Genomic DNA, 18,494 nt, shown 5'->3' with positions numbered 1-18,494 from the left:
CACTTATTACGCGTTAAGAACTGTCTCGCAATGACAACGAAGCCACAGGTTCGTCACTGAGTCGAATGTGAGCCTGCCACCATTGAAACAGTGTGCAAGGTTATAAAGTTTGTCTTTTTGCTTTCAGTGGGGCATATAAAGTATTTTCAGCCATCTGAATATTCTATGTACAGTGTGCGAAAGTCCTTAAGAGACTTTTTGTGTGCGACGTGACCAGGCGCAGCAACAACAGTATGAGCGAGAGGCTGTCAGAGAATCCTTTGTTTTGGAAAGCTTAAGCGCAGTACATAGGTGGCCACAGAATCGTTCACATTTTCCATGAGGTTATGATCATATAAAAATAAGTGTATGAGAAAGATAGCGTGATGATGTACATGTTCAGCTGCTGTTCGTAGCTCAGTTTACGCAGTATGCACTTGCACATTGTACTTCTCATTGCAAGTTTGTCTCCTTGTCCATTTCTTAAAACTGATGTTGTTATTGTGCTCTTGTTGTCACCATGGTTGCAGGTTATGCAACAAAATTATTGTATGTTTAAAATGTTATGAATTCATGCATCTAATGCATGTGAAAAGTGTACAGGAAGGCATTAATTGCTACAAAAAGTAGTTGATTGGCTGGTATTTCATGTTTATTCTTTTGAGATGTGCTGATAAGTAACGAGTTAGGTCAAGGAAATGAGCATTTCGCTCTGCCGCCTCAGTGCCTACGGTGGTCTTGCAGATCTTGCTGCATTGCAGCTAGGTTCGATTTCGCGACGCTGAGGAAATGCTCACAAAAAATACCTTGACACTACGAACAGCTGTGTACCACAGTCGAATGTAACCCATTTCCCAGAACGGTATTTTTCATTTTCATATGAGAAGTCTCACACACTTTAAGCCTCTAACAAGATTCTATAGCACATGGAATGCTTTAAAAAATGTGCACAGTGAAGCATATCCCACCAAACGGCACCTTGTGAAACTTCACAATCGAAAACAAACTGAGAACAGCACGCTCCAGCACAATTGAACTCTTTGATGTGAACCGGTGAAATGCACGAGCAGCGTGTTTAGCATGTATCCGGTATCGAAATGCAATAAACAAACTAAAGATGCCAAAAGCAACATAGGCATGCACAAGCAGCCACAATGTGCCTTTAAATGTCGTATACATAAAAGTGGCTTGTCTGTCGAGCAGATGGTAACGAAAGTGCAACAAAAACAGTCTTACTTTGGCAGTGAGCGAAATGTGTATAATTGTGAGCGCCGATGCTATCGTGTTATTTCCTAAGAAAGGCGAACGTAAACACGACGGTTAGTCGTGAGCAGTAGCCAGAGCACTGGAAACGTTGACAGTGAAGAAAGATAACAATGTGGGGGTAGAGTTTACTGCTTGCCTTTTTCTTTTGGCATCTCGACTTCCTCTCTTTGTGCAGCATGACACATAGCAATACGTCGGCATTGCAGTTCTTATCGGGCACCACACTTCATACGTTCTGTACACACACTTGGGGACTGCACTTCGCTTCGAACATGGTGGGTATGCACACAACAGCCACCAGATAGCAGCAGATTTCGAATAAGGCCTGTTGCATCCACAATGTCTGACTTATTGATAAGACTGTCTATCTGTACAATGCAGTTAGTGTGTCACCAGTGATGCCTGTGAGTGGTGATGAAAGTGTTTAGGGTAGGTTTCACACACAGGGAATGCCAATCAGCCGAAACAATTGCTTTAATTGTTTCAACATGATCAGAAATAGCTCTGCAGGCCTCTGGTATGCTTAAATGTCTCTGTGTGTGTCCGAGTTGTAATTGGAAACTGTTAGTATATTGTTCTTATGGTGGTATATTTGCAACTTTGCCACTTTCTCTGGGCTTTATCTGTAGAAGTGCAGTGTACTCACCATTTAATTCTTTCATTCTTTCACCATAATTTCATTCTGGCATGGATGTGTGGCTGGGATATCTTCTGAAATGAATATCTTTTGTTCGCTCTTTCGACTGTTGTCATTGTTAGTTGGAGATCTGTGATGGTTGGCAGTCAGACTAAGCAAGGAAAACATTCGTTCACTCTCTTTTGTTTGTTCACTTGCTGTTATTTAGGGCTATTTCGCTTACATTGACAATCATTGTCTGTGGTCTCTGCGCATTTTTCTTCACACAAGTTCACACTATAATTTATTTATTTATTAGTATGCCCTCAAACCCAGAGGGCGTTATGGAGGGGGTGGGTACAATGCAAATACAAAACAAAACAATAAAAAGGATTTGCACGAAAAAACATTAGTTTGTAGCTACACCAGTAAGTGTTCAGTAACTGCAGACCTGAACAACGCTTGGTCCTCAGTGGCAGTGTTGGAGGGGGGGAAGGTGATTCCACTCTCTACTAGTCTTCGGAAAAAAAGAATGTAAAAAGAGATTTGTGCGGCAGAAAGGAACAGCTACTTTATTTGGGTGGTCAACACATGATGAAAAGTAAGCAGGTTCTGAGGTGAGTTCCTGTTGAAGTACTTGATTATGAAAAAAAAAACAATTATGAAAAAGCAAGAAATGGGAAATCGTTCTTCTCATTACCAGGTCTAGAAGGTGAAGAGTGGATTTCATCAAGGTGACTCTGACAGTGCGAGCAAAATTGTTGAGTATAAATCGAGCTGAACGGTTCTGGACTGATTCTAAGGAGTCAATTAGCGTTGATTGAGCTGGATCTCGTACAGCTGAAGTGTACTCAAGCTTTGGATGGAATAATGTTTGATATAGCTGTAGTTTAAGGTGTTTTGGCACTTGACGAAAGTTTCGGCGAAGGTAACCAAGAGTACGACAAGCATTGTTAGTAATGTAGTTAATGTGAGACTGCCATGATAAATCATTTGATATGTAAATACCAAGATATTTGTGAGCACTAACCTGCTCTAGTTTAGTTCCGTTCAAGGTGTAGGTAAAAGGTTGAGAAGTGTTAGACAAAGCGAGGTTATCATACTTTCACATTTATTTACGTTGAGGGTCATTAGCGAGGTATTACAACAGTCAGAGACACGATTAAGGTCAGTCTGAAGAAGGTAGTTGTCGTTTTCATTAGTTATTCTACGGTACGTGACACAGTCGTCTGCAAACAGTTTTATGGATATCTTGATATTATGCGGCAGGTCATTAATATATATTACAAAGAGCAAAGGACCTAAAACTCAGTCTTGCAGAACGTCAAATTTAACTGCACAGGGATGTGAAGCACAATCATCAGCTATGATGCACAATCAAGCACAATCATCAGCAACAAGGCACCAGCAATCTTGCCAACAAGAGCTTAGAGCTTGCATTCTTACTTGTTAACATGGTGGTAACATCAGAGGTCAAAAATCGATTTTATCTCACCTCCATTATTGTAGTTGCCCATTTCTCATTCTGTGTTGATAATATAGTTTTTTCAAAGGGACCCTGAAACAATTTAAATGATTTTCTACAAACTTACTCAGTCGTTAAGGTAGGTCCTTCTGATCATTAATTGATGCATCTAAGTGCTCTATGTAAAGTGTGCAATTTTATATAAGGTTTTAATAATTTACATCATTTCAATTCACTTCATCACATCAATTTACATCAGCCACTTGGCTGAATTTTCAGCCATCCCTGACCCATGTGATGTGACGTGACCATATAACTCAAGTAGGGCAAGCTATCCGATTTGGTATGCAGGGGGCATCATCAATAATTTTTACAACTTCATGATGAACAAATGTTATTCGTATTAGCTGGAATGTTCATTAATTTTTTTTAATAAACTAAGAGGATGCACAAGGACAGTTTCTCATTACACTTAAGCACTTCCGGCACACAGCAAGTGTCGCCTGCTTGTGTTGCAACATACTCTGTGTTGACGAGAGCTCTGCGGTCAGCGTTGATCTTTCTTTTTGCAAGCACCATGGGGTTCGCCCGTGGTGCTCTCGGCATACACTCGGCATACAAAGCTTTGCTTACATCAATTTCCACAGTGCGTGGGATGTGCAAGTTTTTTATGACTCTTTCAATAAACTCTTTTTTTTTGCAGTTAAATCCCTGTTGTCCCCTGTCACCTGCTTTTGTAAGCAGTGATTATGACAAAATGGGTTAGACTTATGTCAAAACAGCACAGGCTAACATGTTCCCACGTCATATCTGTGTAATCCCTCTCTTCCAACCATGCCCACCATGTCCAGTAATATTAAGGCATCTTCTGACTGTTTGTTAAGCCTTGTCGCAATAGTTTAGCAAATTGCTTTCACGAAAGTGAAGTTTTCGTCCCTTACCATTACCTTCCTGAACCATCATAGTCATCCTGTTTTGTGCGTAGGCTGTGGTGTTTGAAATCTTGAATTCTTGTAGTGCTAGCAACCCTCAATGTGGCCATTCCAAATTCTCTGGCCAACTAATTCACTTTAGCGTCCTCATTCAGTCTTGCATATTTTTGAATTTTATACTTGTTCATACTTATTTGCTTTGTATACATCATTCCACACCTTCACTTTGGGTACCTATGAGTAAGTGCATTTGTGGCTTCATTGTCTCTTGGTTGTTACTAACAATAACTTGAGCCCTTGGTTACCCTGATTGTTCTCGCTTGCTGACTGCATAGGTCTCGAACCTACCGTGGTTTCTTAATGGCTATGGTGTTGGGCTGCTGAGCACGAGAGCGCAGGATCGAATCCTGGTCATGGCGACCATAGTTCAATGGGGCTGAAATGCGAAAACACCCGTGCACTTAGATTTAGGTGCACGTTAGAGAAGCCCAGGTGGTAGAAATTTCTGGAGTTCTCCACTCTGACTTGCCTGATAATCAGAAAGTGGTTTTGGCATGTAAAATCCCATAACTAAATTATTTTTTTTTGCATAGATCTCGACTCGTGTGCTACCTTGGTGCCTCAAGATGACATTTTATTGACCTTTTGCTTGCTTCTATGGTCACATGCTACATACAGTACAGTCCACTTATAACAATAGCACATATAATGGTGTATAATTTATAATGATGACTCAGCTTAGAGTATCAAATAATGCCTTAGGGCTATTAGAAAAATTAGGCATATCCCACGCATTGTGGGAATTGATGTAAGCAAAGCTTTCTGTGCTGTGTGCTTTGATTGAAAATAATTAGCAGTGATGTTGAGAGTGAATGTTTAATTTCTGTTACGGTTAGTCCAGTACGAGTCTGGCAAGTTGATGTTAAACGTTGCCTTGTGTGCACCATTGCTGTTTGCATAGTGCACAGAACACACAGGGAGGCATATTTCGTGAGGCGTTGTTCTAAGCAATTTTTTTATAACCTCCACAAGGGTTGAGCATTGTCATTGCCATATTGCATCGTGGCATATGTGTTACACATTAATTAATTATTGGCCTGTACGTGTCAAAACCACAATCAGATTATGTGGCGCCCCATAGTGGCAGACTACAGATTAATTTTGAGATCCTGGTATTTTTTAATGTACATATATATGTAAGTGCACAAGTGTTTTTTTTTTTTTTGCATTTCACTATCTTCAATACATGGCTATCGTGGTCAGGACTGAACCTGCGACCTTGAACAATACCATAGCCGCAAAGCTACTGCCGTGAGCACAGAAGTGTTGATCTGATGTACTGCCACTTCCATTGTGTCACATAGACCCTACAGTGATTTAATGGGGCTTGGCGTCTGCATGCACTGTATCAGTTGTCCACATGGGAAATATGTGTGGTGTTTATTTCAGAAATAGCAGAAATTTAAGGTATCATACCCCTATTTTGCCTGCAAGTGCCGTCGTGTTACTTTGTCTTCTCACGTCAGCTTTTCCCTCTCCTGCCCCCAATGAGTGGGGGCAGGAGAGGGAACACTGAGTGAAGAAGGGACTGTACAGAAACTGTTAGTGAAGAGTGGCAAGACTGTTATTCACTTGTTTCACTACTGTGTAGGGTCTACCCATCCTCTGCAGTCTATTTATCTCCCTTCTGGACTTGCACATTAACAGAAGAATATGCATTGCAGTTTATGCAGTGCTTTTGTGGGACTCGCAGTTAAATACAGATGAGAGGGAATGTAGGGTACGACTTTTAATTCATAAGTACATATAGGCAACATTGATTTCTACAGTATTGGCATGCGTATAAATAGCTTGTTTTGGGTGAACGTTTTTCACGGACTAGTCTCTCTTACAGTATTGTCACGCAGCTTAAGACACACCTTTCTGTACCAGAAGCTTCTAGAATGTTATTGCTGGTTGCGTCTGTTATCACCGAAGCTTGTGTAATCAGATTGTAGGCGTGACGCGAATTGTGTAGTATTTCTGGAAGATACGAAGGCACCAGCAATATAACTTGAACCTTTAAGGAGTCCTGTATATAAGTCAATGCACTTGACCCGTAGATGATATTTTAATGAGCAATGAGTGTGCTAGCCACAGTCATTGTGTTGAGTGTTACTTGGTTTGCTGGGCACACATTTGCCCAATGCGTTGTGCCACTTTGGTTTTTCACGTCACTGCAATGCGACAGTATTAATAAAAGAGTAGAAGTCACCTTAATAAAACTTAATAGTAGATATCGATTACATGTAGTACAAACCTACTTTCCAACCTGCAGTTATGATTATGGAGAAATAGAACAGCTTTATGAGGATGCTGAATTAGCAATGAGAAATGTGCAACGTGTACTGTAGTTGTGGGCAAATTTTGCAAGCATAGAATGGTATTGGCTGGCACAAGACATGAGAATCTTACAGCGAATATTAAATAGGCTGATGGCAAAGACCTTAGGATCTTGCAGTCACTTTTCATTAGTTGGACTACAACAATAGCTTTTAAATGTATCATATGAAAAGGTGTCTGAAATATGCTCTACTGTCGTAAGCCGCCCACAGAAAAGAGGTTGCTTTGTTTTAGAGTAATCAATGTGTATTACCACCTGTAGCCTTTTAGGAATACTGAACCAAAAGGGTTATAATGTATTCCATGGCTGTGCATTGTAAAGTGCCCCTGCATTGATTCTGTTGTATTTATCTCTTCATACTGTAGCAGAGCTGTAATCACCCCATTTATTTTCTGCAGGCTTCACAAATGCGATGAGCCTAGCTGAAGGCTTCACTGCCAAAATGGCATGCCACGCCCCTTCCAAGGTTGTCGGTCAGGTCGAGGTTGGCATGCAGTGCAGCTTGCCTCTGGCTGACAAGTCTGTTGGGTGCTGCTTCAAAGCACGGAGCGAGTCTAGAAGCGTGCAGACTACGGAGACTTTGGAGCAGTTAAGCTCCACTTCAGGTGGGCAGTGACTGGCACTTCTCTTACATTTGCTTGCTTGCGTGAGCGTTGTGAATGGCCAAGTCTGACTAGCTTGGTATCATTTCCTAAAGTGCGTATGACATTCTGCTTCTGAGGACAAATTAGCAGGTTTGTGAACCTTGTCTGCATACTGATTGGAGCAAAATGCAGAAATAATGCTATACTGATCACAATGAAGCACTTTAGATGGTATAGCTTAATCGAGAGCTCTCTTGCCCCGATGTCTCTTGTAGCCCTTTCATTGTTTTACGATAACATTACACCCAGTGAGTCTCATAGTTCTGCCTAAATCAGTGATACACGTAAGCATGTGATTACAGATCAATGCAGAGTGTAAGTCGACCCCTGTGTTTAGGATGAACAAAATTTAAACGAAATTTATTAATGCACTTAACTCTAAAACATACTTTGTTTTATCAATATGCTCATTCGTTGAGAGAGGTGAAAACTGCACTGAAACTGTCAACTGCAGGGGTCTTGTTCTGGGACAGCTTTCACTCACGACATCGCAAAGCACATCATCGGTGATGACTAAGCAGGAATAGGCATGGGCAACACTGTCATCGGGCAACGAGCAGCATGCACTGGGCACCCGAGGTGCACGCCAGCAATCAGTTCAGCCGAGCTGTAGTCATCTTGAGGTGACTGTTGGCCATACACTTTTGGTCCCCATACACTTTTGGTCCCCTTCCTTTGATAGCAGCTTCAGGTTTCTTGTCAGGAGCCACGTCTGGACTGTATGTTGGGTGTTCCAGCATTTCGAATCCCAACTCCTTTATTGTTTTGCCGTCCGTTTGGCAGAATGTGGTCAAGTGTTATTGCTGCAGGATGACAGCTTTTCGCAGTTTTCCACAACCTTTGCATCTGATTGCAGGTTACAGTTTAGTTCGAAACACATCACAATAGTTCTCACTGTTCACAATTTCACCTCTCAGGGTGACATGAACGGCTACCATACCTTCCACATTCCACAATAGTGTTAGCACAATCTTAGCAGCTGATGGTTGTTAAATTTCTTAACTTCTGGTGATGATGAGTGTTTCCAAACCATGCTAGCATCCTTACTTTCCGTTTCATGATTATGTACCCAAGTTTCATCTACAGTAACAATTTGCTATAAAAATCCATCTTCCTTGCGACGATAACGCGACAAATGTTTCTGAGAGATGACCAATCTTTGTAAAGCCTTATGCTGCGCTGACAATTCTTTCTGGACCCACCTTGCACACACTTTCCGAAAATTTAGCCTGTGGTGTAAGATGGAATACGCTGAACCACGACTGATATGTAAAGTATTGGCAATTTCGTCCGCTGTGATTCGTCTGTTTTCCATCACCATACCCTCAAAGAGTTTCCTATTGTCCTCATTCGTTGACGTCGACGGCCTGCCCGATCTTTCCTCGTGACATAAAGTTCTTCTCTGTTTGAAATGATCTATCCATTTGTAAATCTGTCTTCACTATAAACAACTGTCACCATACTGCGCTTGCATTCGACGAATGATTCCCGCAGGCTTAACACCTTCCATAAACAAAAAGCAAATCATTGCCCTCATTTCCTCCTCGGAGCACATTGACAATGCAGCTGCCATGTTTAACGATCTGATACACTCCAACGACTATTGTGGGGATAAGAGTTACACATTCCATAGAAGGGTCACAGATGACACTAAGAAGTGTTGCAGACAAGAATGCCATATTTAATTTATTCTAACGTGCCCTCGATTGTAATGCGCACCTGTTTTCCGGCACCAAAAAAAGGAAAAATAAGACGCTCTCAATTGTAACGTGCACCCGTTTGCTGTGACTTAAAAAAGAAATGTCCTTTACAGTGCTGTGCACCTCATTCTTTCATACAGAAATACAACTTTCTCTCTTTTGGAAAAACAATGATTTGCTCCCAGTGCACTAAAGCTGCGATAAATTAAACGTCGCAGTTTCACTCAAAAGGTGAAGCATCGGTTACAATAAGCAAATTAGTAGACAGCTACACAATAAGTAAGGGTAGTAAATTTATTGGCCATATATATACTCGTGAACACTTGCTTACTAGCTAAATTAAATGGTGTCACGCATGCACAAGCAAACATGAACACGTCTCACTCAATAACTGCAGAAACTCTTTATCGGAATGCTGGAGTGAGGAAGTGTGGTAGCAGGAGCAAGGGAATTGACCTTTGTGCAGCCTCTCGCTTCAACACTAACTAAACAACGTGAACACTGCACAGTGTGCCTAGATGTGTAGACACTTGTCTCTGCTGCAGATCGCTTTCAAGATACGGGCTGCGCGGCCGCCGCTTACGTAGCAGCCGCCGGTGTAGAACTAGTAGAACGCCTCTCCTGTTTGCGCCTGTCCCACACGCAAGTTTCGGGAGCTCCGAACGCCCGTGATGTGGCTCGATTTCCATCCGTCTCCAGAAGCACACTTGATTGCTTTCCCTTTAATTGTGGCATCATGATGAACACGGCATGTCTCTGCAGGTGGCACTTGCATGCTGATAGAGCAAACGCAAAAAACGGGAGCCAAAGCCAAAGGAAGCATTGCCTAAGCACACGTACTGCAGCACATGGAGAAAGCTACGGCAGCTAGGCTTGAAGCGCGTACGAGGCGGCCATTTTGAATTACTGATGGCAATATGGTAACACATCTATAGGGTCATACTCTATTCTAACGCGCACACAATTTTTGGACCCGTCTTATCGGAAAAAGGTGCGCATTAGATTCGAGTAAATATGATAATTCAGCACTGGATACTAGCAGTGTTACCAAAACCTAATGCGAAAAATTGGAAAAGTCCCTTTACTTTTGGACTTCCCCTCGTAATAATGTACATAATTCTAATGTCTAGAAGTGGGCTCAAAATAAGAGAAATAACTTCAACAAGCAATAAGATAATCAGTGAGAGAATAATTAGATAAACAATGACTGCACAATTTAGAGAAAGTACGCTCATGCAAAAGACGGGTTCACTTTGTGTAAAGAGGGTAATTTTTTCTTGTAACAAGGGTCATAACAGGGGTTCCCGGGGTTAATTGTAGAGAATGATTAGAACAATGTAGTGGTTCGCTCTCTCCAGCGCTTTCTAGTGGGTCGTCCTCTTCTGTGCTTTTTCTCATGAGTAGCGCTCATGCTGGGAGTGCCTGCCCTGCTCTAACGGTCGGTCCCAAACGCTGGTTACTAATAAATGCCTTTATATTAGTGATATTGAAAATAAGTTTATTACACTTGGGTTATTCCTAGACTTCAAAAACAAAATGTTCCGACTCTAATAAACATAAATATTCTTACGTAAATTGCCGTTTCGTAGAATAAGAGGTAGTGCCCTGGAACTTAGTAATGGCTATTGATCGTCTAGAATACGGTGCACAGTTGTAAACAGTATGCCATCTGCTTTTGGCAGAATATGTGCAGGTGTTCCACAAGGCTCCATTTTAGGGCCCTTCTCCTAATTAATATTAATGATATTGCAGGGTAGCACAGGTCCTTGAAATCCTTGAAAACCTTTGAAATTGAAAAGTATGTTTTCAAGGCCACAGACACAGATCACAGACATGACTTGAAGCACGACTTCGTCGCAGGCACACCTTCTCACACCTTCTCTTGTCTCCCTTCCACCCCATCTCTGTCAACACTGTTGGTCTCATGTTTCAAAAAAGTGGAAGGGAGACGAGAGAAAGGTGTGCGAGGCTGGTGATGCTGATGATGCTGGTGATGATGATGATCCTGCCGCATGAGGTGCGCGGCACAAAAGCAGGTGTGGCAGCTCGCTTTTTCTTTTTCATGCAGCCACGCCTTATCTTTGAAGCTAATCTATGGCACTGCGGGTGCAGAGTCATCCCACTACAGGCGACACAATCAGCCACTCCGGCGGAGTGGACGTGAAAGTGTCTCAGGCTTTGTTTCATACATCATCACACGGCATGATCACAGACATCATCGACATGGTATAAAAGCATATCTTTGGTCGCATACTCCCAAATTAAAGAATCGCCTTTTCCATCGTGAAATTCATGTATTTTGTCAGTTGTGCGATGATGAAAACTTTCACGGCCCCTTCCCTGCAAGGAAAATGTGCATAAAAGGTCCAATTTCAATATGACGAAGTACAGTGCCAATTTTACCCACTTCGTTATCTGTAATTTTATCCGTAGCATTTTGTGAATGTTGCTGTAGTAAAACATTGCTACAGTCGAACCCATTTGTAACGATACCGGTTTTAACAATGTATCGGTTATAACACTGAGAAGCTGCTGCACCGTCGACATTTGTATGTTTTCCATGGTGAAATAACCTGCTGACTACAATGCCCTGAGGCCGCATTATTGGTTATAACGATGTAGTCTGGCTGCTGGGTGTCTGAGCCGAAAGGTAGTGAAATCTATGAAGAGTTAAAAACAAAATGAGAAATTGAAGCTGTGATGGGCCGCTGCTCCAACAGCCACTGCGCGATCATTTTTCAGCCATCTCCACGCGGCTCTCTCCTATCGCCCTTCCACGCCTCTGAACACGAATGGGCTGCGTTCATAGCTCTACGCTGCCCCACGGCCCCATCCTCCAAAACACGAATGGACCGTCCCAACTGGGCTGCAAGCAGATTGCTCACATGTTGCTTGTTGGCTGCCCATTCAGCGCAGTTCTGCGAACAGCTTAATCGCTCGCATTCGTCTTTGTTGGTTGCGTCAAAGTCGTTCCTGGCCACGCGGTTTCTCAGCTTCGCTTGAATCGCCGCCAAAATGGAAGATGGCTAATCATTGGCAATGCACGACATTGCTGGGGAAAAGAAAGCGCACAGCTATAGATTCGGAAACTAAGTGCTTCTAACCGATGAGGCGATCATCGTGAATGTGCTTGCATCATAGCGATGGCAGCGATGACATGGTAGGGTAGGCTGCCTCAACGTTGTCCTCACAGGAGGCCTGGCATATGATTCAGTCTCTCCGGGGCTTTCTCTTCGCGAGGAACCTTCCGCTGCACTACATGAAGCACATGGATGCCTTGGAGAAAGATGTCGGCAAGCTTCGCATAAAGCATACATGGCTGACGGACATGGGCTTTTCTCGTGCAAGGCACAGCTTTTCTCGTGATTTACACAAGTGCGTGGTGAGATGCTTGTGGCGATCTCTCTTGAGCATTTTTTCTGGATTTCTCATGCTGACAGGCTGTCGTGGCAGCCTTTTCGCAATTTTTAAAAGGCCCCTTTTGGGGCCACCATAGCGATGCCTCAGTGGTTTGTTACATGCGATCGGAGCACCCAGGAAGCCGTCAAACGACTGAACACAATCAGCAGTTGGGCAGATCGCTCAGGAAGGTGGTGGGGAGGGGCACTGGCCTCCCCACCAATATAATTTCCTCAGATCAGCTCTGCCATCCCCCTATTTTAATTTTTTCACGCAACCCAGTTATAACAATTATCGGTTGCAAAAATGGAATTTTCGGGGCACTTTAATATTGTTATAAGTGGGTTTGACTGTATATGCGATACTGCTTTGCACCTTTTAAATAGCTCTGACAGGGCCGTGAAAGTCCTTGAATATCCTTGAATTTCTGTCTCCGACACCTGTGTGAACCCTGTGTTATCAATATACCTAGTTCAGCATATATAGTTCTGTATGCAGATGAGGCTAACATACTTTTCTCTGGTTACGACTTGAAAACTGCAGAAAATGCAAACAAATATTTGTCTGAACTATCATGGTGAATAAACGCGAATGAGCTCTAGCTATAAGTGCACAAAACAAAACTTGTCTTTAAACGTAAAAATGAAATTGTACCCTTTGATCCTGTACTCAGTTTCAGAAAGGAAAAGATAGAATGTGTGCTCTACACGTTTTCTTGGAGTTGTATTTAGTGAACAGTTAACCTGGACTGAACATATTAATTACTTGCTTTCCAAAATATCACGCTCAGTCTAATACATAAATTAAACCTTCTTCTGCCAACTTAGCTGAAAAAACAACTACCTATATTTAACCCTTATACAGTCACTTTATTACTGCTTATTTGTCTGGGGTAGAACAACGTATACAAACCTATAAACTCCTCATTTATATAAAAAAAGCATTTACAGCCATCATTAATATTCCCGACACTTCGAGTACACAGGAATACTGACAACCACCAGGGCTTTTTAACACTCCTAACTTAATAACACTTCAACAGGCAATAGGGGCTCATTACTTGATCCACAGCAAACCCAACCTTAGCTTTTGTTCAGTTCCACAGCCTGATACTGTTTCGGAACTCCAATGCGGTTCTTGCAGGACTCCTGAATTTAGAACTGCGGGCTTCATACCTTTGAACATAGCGTTATAACTTTCCTGAATAATAACAAAGAAATCAAAAACCTAATACATGAGTTCCCAAGTAAAATACTGTACAAAAATAAGTTATGGATCAATTACTTAGGTCATAACACAACACTATGACCTATTGTGTGGCTTTTTACTACTACTAATACTACTACTTACTAATGTGGCTTTTTACTTATTTATTTTTGAGTGCTGTCTGTGTTGCTTCTTTTCACAGCTTTAATAAAAAAATCTGTTATTTCTGAACATTTATATACTGCACATAATTGTGGATATTCTTTTTTGGTCTGATTATAATGCTGCCACACAAGGATGTTTGTTGCCGTCTCAAATGCATTAATTGTCACCACCAGGAGGGTAGGCCTCGTCAGGCACGCACAGCCTTTAGCCTCCCTCCTGATGTGGTGTGGTATGTTTGGATGCTGTATGTGAAAAATGAATCTCTCGGTAAACTTCTGAACTTGAAGAAAAATATATACTTTGAACTCTGATGACTAAGAAATGTAGCCAAACGCTAGTTTAAAGAAAGCGATTGAATAGTACTAACAGTGGTGTACCGAAAGTTCACTGTGCAGAGAGGAAGATTAATTTTGCTTTGTATTGGCATCTTAAATTTTTAAAAATGTGACCAAAGAGAAGTATAGGGATGCAGCTTCAGTTATCTCTTTCTACCATGCATGCTTGTAGCAGATAAATTTAACTTCCTCCATGACACTGTGAATCTTGTTCATTTACCATAAGTGAAAAATGAGCCTGATGTTAAGATTGTGTAGGATTTTTCGTATAGTTTTGTGTTGTAAGCAAAATGATGGGCAATTGGCCGATCCAATTACTACTTATGCTTCTGTGGGCAGAGAAGCGTAACGACTTCTTACCAACAGTCAAGCACAAGAAGTTGCAGCAGAGCCGCCTCAGCTATCGTGACAGTTGTGGCTATGCGATAGACATCCTGTCTGCACTCGTTACACACAAGTGCAAGCATATGGGGGACAAGCTACTTCGTTGGCACTTCTGCCATTAGAGCATCTCACACAAGTGCAGCTTTGAAGGACCCCTCTCAGGTCTGGCTTTCTTGAGCTGACAAACGTAGTGCATACAATGCACGCAAACAATCATGTCTGCAATGTATTGCACCACTAAACTCCGCAAAAAGAGCTCGAATTTCAAACCAAATGCCATGCACCCTTCGCCTCACAAGCGCCGTATCTCATCTGGTGAGCCTACATTAATCTCCCAAGTGCACCTATGTAAATTGCAGTGCTGTGATGTTACACACAGGGACGTGTGACTTCGAGAATTATTTAAGGTAACATCAGCTATTTATTTGATCTGTTGCTTCAATAAAGAATTTAATGATTAGAGAAATGATAAAACCTACAACCTGAATGTCGGCAAGTCTTTGCTTTACTCTGTGCTGTAGCTAGAGGGACATACTTCCATTTTCTCTGCTTGTTCCCACATTGTGGATTCATTTCGTGCAGAAAACAATGCTATTTGCCATTTTTTACTCATTTCCAATACACAATTGTGCTCTTTGATTCGCTTGTGTCTGCCTGAGTGCTAGTGACTATGGCACTTACTTATACCATTACGTGGGTGTTCTTGCACACACTGTGCAAAATTGTGTGTTGAGCAAAACAAGACAAACAGCTTGTGCACAAGACCATCACTGGAAGTGTGCAACTGAGCACAAACGCGAGAGACAGAAAAAGAAAAAGAACAAAACAAAGCGGGGCCCAACACGTGTCTGTCACGCGATCCTCTAGTTTTGTTATGGGAGAATTCAGGCTAGGAATTTTGCTTGTGGAGGCTAGATGAGAGCAAGTTGAGAGAGTGTGTATGTGTTGGCTCTGATGCTTGCCTCCTGAAATCATGTTATTGCTGCATTTCAAATATTTTTATCTATGCTATGAATGAAATAATTTGCAGAATTCTTGCCGTAGAGCACTCCTTAGTAGGCTCCTAACAGATTCCACCATATAGCTAAAATTTGCCATGTGGCCTGGTTAGAGGCCCTTCACAACACAGCATTGCAGGTTACTCGTGTCAACTGATTCATTAGAACCTGGAATTGCAACGCAGTGGAACCCCATTGATACGTTCCTCATTACTTCATTTTCTTGGCTGCTACATAGCATTTTCGTGGTACTGACCTAAATACCATTGGCTTTACAGATCATATTCCCTTTTGATACATTGCTATTCTGTAATGTTCCTGCATCTTGCATTGTTCTTTAATGCGGCGGTCACCTAAATGTAGTGGTGCAGCCAGCCAGTACATTGTCATACGCAGCTAGCACATTGCAGGAACTACCCTGCGTGTTACAAGTGACCAAAGTTGCATGAGGCAGGTGCTGCATAAGCACATCGAGAGAAAGCGTGCACAAAGCAGTGGGTGAAGCACCCAAAGAAGTGTGTAAATGTGAACACAGAACAAGAATCATGCACACTGGGCCACATCCACTGAACGTAGAAGCCCATTTATTTTGGGGTCTGCAATGGTCTTATATGCACTGCATGATTGCCACTTGCATTTCTTAATGCGAAAGCATAATACGCCCCATTACAAAAAATTCGGTGGTGGTGGCGTTGCCACCAAGCGACAGTAGTACAAATGACGGATGGCAGAAAGAGTAAAAACACAAGATAATGCTCATGTTGACGTCAGATTTCTCAGGAAAGCTCCTTAAACAAAGTAAATGACTGGTTTTGAAATGAAAATTTCGCAAGTTTCGGCTTGGGTGGGAATCATCAGGGGTGTGAGATGAGCATGCTTTTCTGACACCACAGCGGCTTCACGATTCTGGTTGGCTAATGGTGTGCCTAGTGCATGCATCATTGCACATGTCACATTGAAAGGCGTGGCCTAATGTTTGCGTGATTGGGCACGTGTCGGCGCATCCAGTGGGGAGGAGTTGGCACAACTGAGCTGCTGAGTCCATGCAACTGAGGTGATGAACTCGCAGGGAAGCGAGTTTGTTGAGACGCTTTCCGCATTTTGATTTGGCCTCGCCGAAGTGTAGTTCGAATGCAGGTGAGACCTTGTGCAGACAATAAGTGCACGGAAAATACATTCGAATAAGAGGAGTGTAATGCCTTCATATTCACATATATAAGCAGTCTTATGTGCCTTTGCTGAACTGCTACTTTTGTTTATCAGCTTTGCTGCAGTAACGCTCTGTTAGGCGGTGAAGCATGGGCAAAGCGTTGCATTGAAGCATATTAAAGTTGAAAATGGCCAGTATCATGGAACGTTGTATTTGTCACTTATTTATACCAGACTACTTTCATGTTTTTTCTAGTCACGATACATCCGCCTCAGTTGCATATAGAGCCAGTGCCTGCCTCTAGAGGCATAACTGTGCATGAGAGGGCATGTTCATGCTGCTACCGCCGTGGTTGTGTGTGGGGCAGCCTCAGTATTCTAGCTTTATAAACTTGCACAACTGCTGCTTTGCTTTCACACACTACTTTGAACATTCCACAATAACTGCCTGAGTGTGTCCCCAGTCATAATATAGCTGCTCAAAACATGCAGCTTCCTGCGATTGTCTGTCACAAAAAAGAAAAAAAATATTCTGAGATTTTACGTGCCACAACCGCGATATGATTATGAAGCATACTGTAGTGGGGGACTCCAAATTAATTTTGGCCACCTGGGGTCTCTTAACGTGCACCTAAACCTAAATAAATGGGTGTTTTTGCACTTTGCCCCCATCGAAATGTGGCCTCCTTGGCCAGGCGGTCTCAGTACAGATTTCTTTCTCAGTGCCGTTCGTCTGAATGCTTCAATAGTTTCTGCTTTTTAATGCTTGCGTGAAATTAACCCTCTGTTGGACAGTGGGACATATACGTCCCACTTTTCATTTTATGTTCTCAGTGCTGTAGCTCCTAAAGAGAGCTCACACTGCCATGTACTAAAGCCCCTCAACAATAAACAAAAGTAGCGCCATTCTTTGAAGATTGCCACTTTCCTCCTCCTTCCCTGCATGTTCCCTTGTTGCTCAGTCCTTCCACTGGCCGAAAGCCATCATTCGCTTTTTTTCTTGCTTGTTTTTGCTTCCGCCAGCATAGCAATGCTGGCAGTGGGCATGGCAAAAGCGCAGGGTGCACATCGCTGACTATGCATCTTGTTCTTCTTGTACAGGCTTTGTTCCTGTCATCCGCAAGCTCCCTTACTGCGCCTTCAGTCAAGCTGTTTACAACAGCGACAACATGCGATATCGACGGTGAAGCTACACACTTCCCTCCATCCACGGATGATGCAGTGATTACAAGTCACGGGCTTCCGACATCAACGGATTCAACTCCTATAAAGACAGCACTGCACGATGGACTTGCCAGTGGGCACGGCGAAAGCACAGGGCGCACATCGCTGACTATGCATCTCGTGCTTCTTGTACAGGCTTTGTTCTTGTCATCCGCCAGCTCCCTTACTGCACCTTCAATCAAGCCATTTACAACAGCGACAACATGCGATATCGACAGTGAAGCTATATGCTTCCCTCCATCCACGGATGATGCAGTGATTACAAGTCATGGGTTCCTGACGTCAACGGATTCAACTCTTATAAAGACAGCACTGCACAATGGACTTGCCAATGGGCATGGCGAAAGTTCAGGGCATACATCACTGACTATGCGTCTCGTTTTTCTTGTACAGGTTAGTTACAATAACACAATATGCAGTGATGATAGATTTCTGGTTGTACTGCCATGCCCACATGTGTATATGAGTATTGCATATGAGTGTTTAAGTTCTTGCAAGCTCTTATTATGTGGCGATGTGGAAGGGAACCCGGGTCCAACCGTCGAGAAAATGTTCCAGTCATTAATGAGTGGCGAACAGGCAATTGGGGAAGACATTGCTTCTTTGAAAGAATGCCTCACGTCGATGGAGAAAGCGCTACATGGTTTTG

The 18,494-nt window shown here is 42.6% G+C and overlaps 1 protein-coding gene across 2 annotated transcripts in view; it reads left to right on the top strand.

The window, feature by feature from the left end:
- LOC139048764 (gastrula zinc finger protein XlCGF57.1-like) overlaps positions 1–18,494 on the top strand; it is a 33,750-nt gene that overhangs the window by 4,023 nt on the left and 11,233 nt on the right. For both annotated transcript variants that reach the window (XM_070523348.1, XM_070523349.1), the window contains exon 2: positions 7,040–7,246. In XM_070523348.1, the coding sequence (XP_070379449.1) occupies positions 7,054–7,246 (193 nt within the window). In that variant the 5' untranslated portion in view covers positions 7,040–7,053. The remainder of the gene's footprint in view (positions 1–7,039; positions 7,247–18,494) is intronic.

Source organism: Dermacentor albipictus, chromosome 8, assembly GCF_038994185.2.
Source record: "Dermacentor albipictus isolate Rhodes 1998 colony chromosome 8, USDA_Dalb.pri_finalv2, whole genome shotgun sequence".
Taxonomy (NCBI): domain Eukaryota; kingdom Metazoa; phylum Arthropoda; class Arachnida; order Ixodida; family Ixodidae; genus Dermacentor; species Dermacentor albipictus.
Note: the sequence above shows the minus strand (reverse complement) of the source record. Positions and strands in the feature narration are given on the sequence as shown.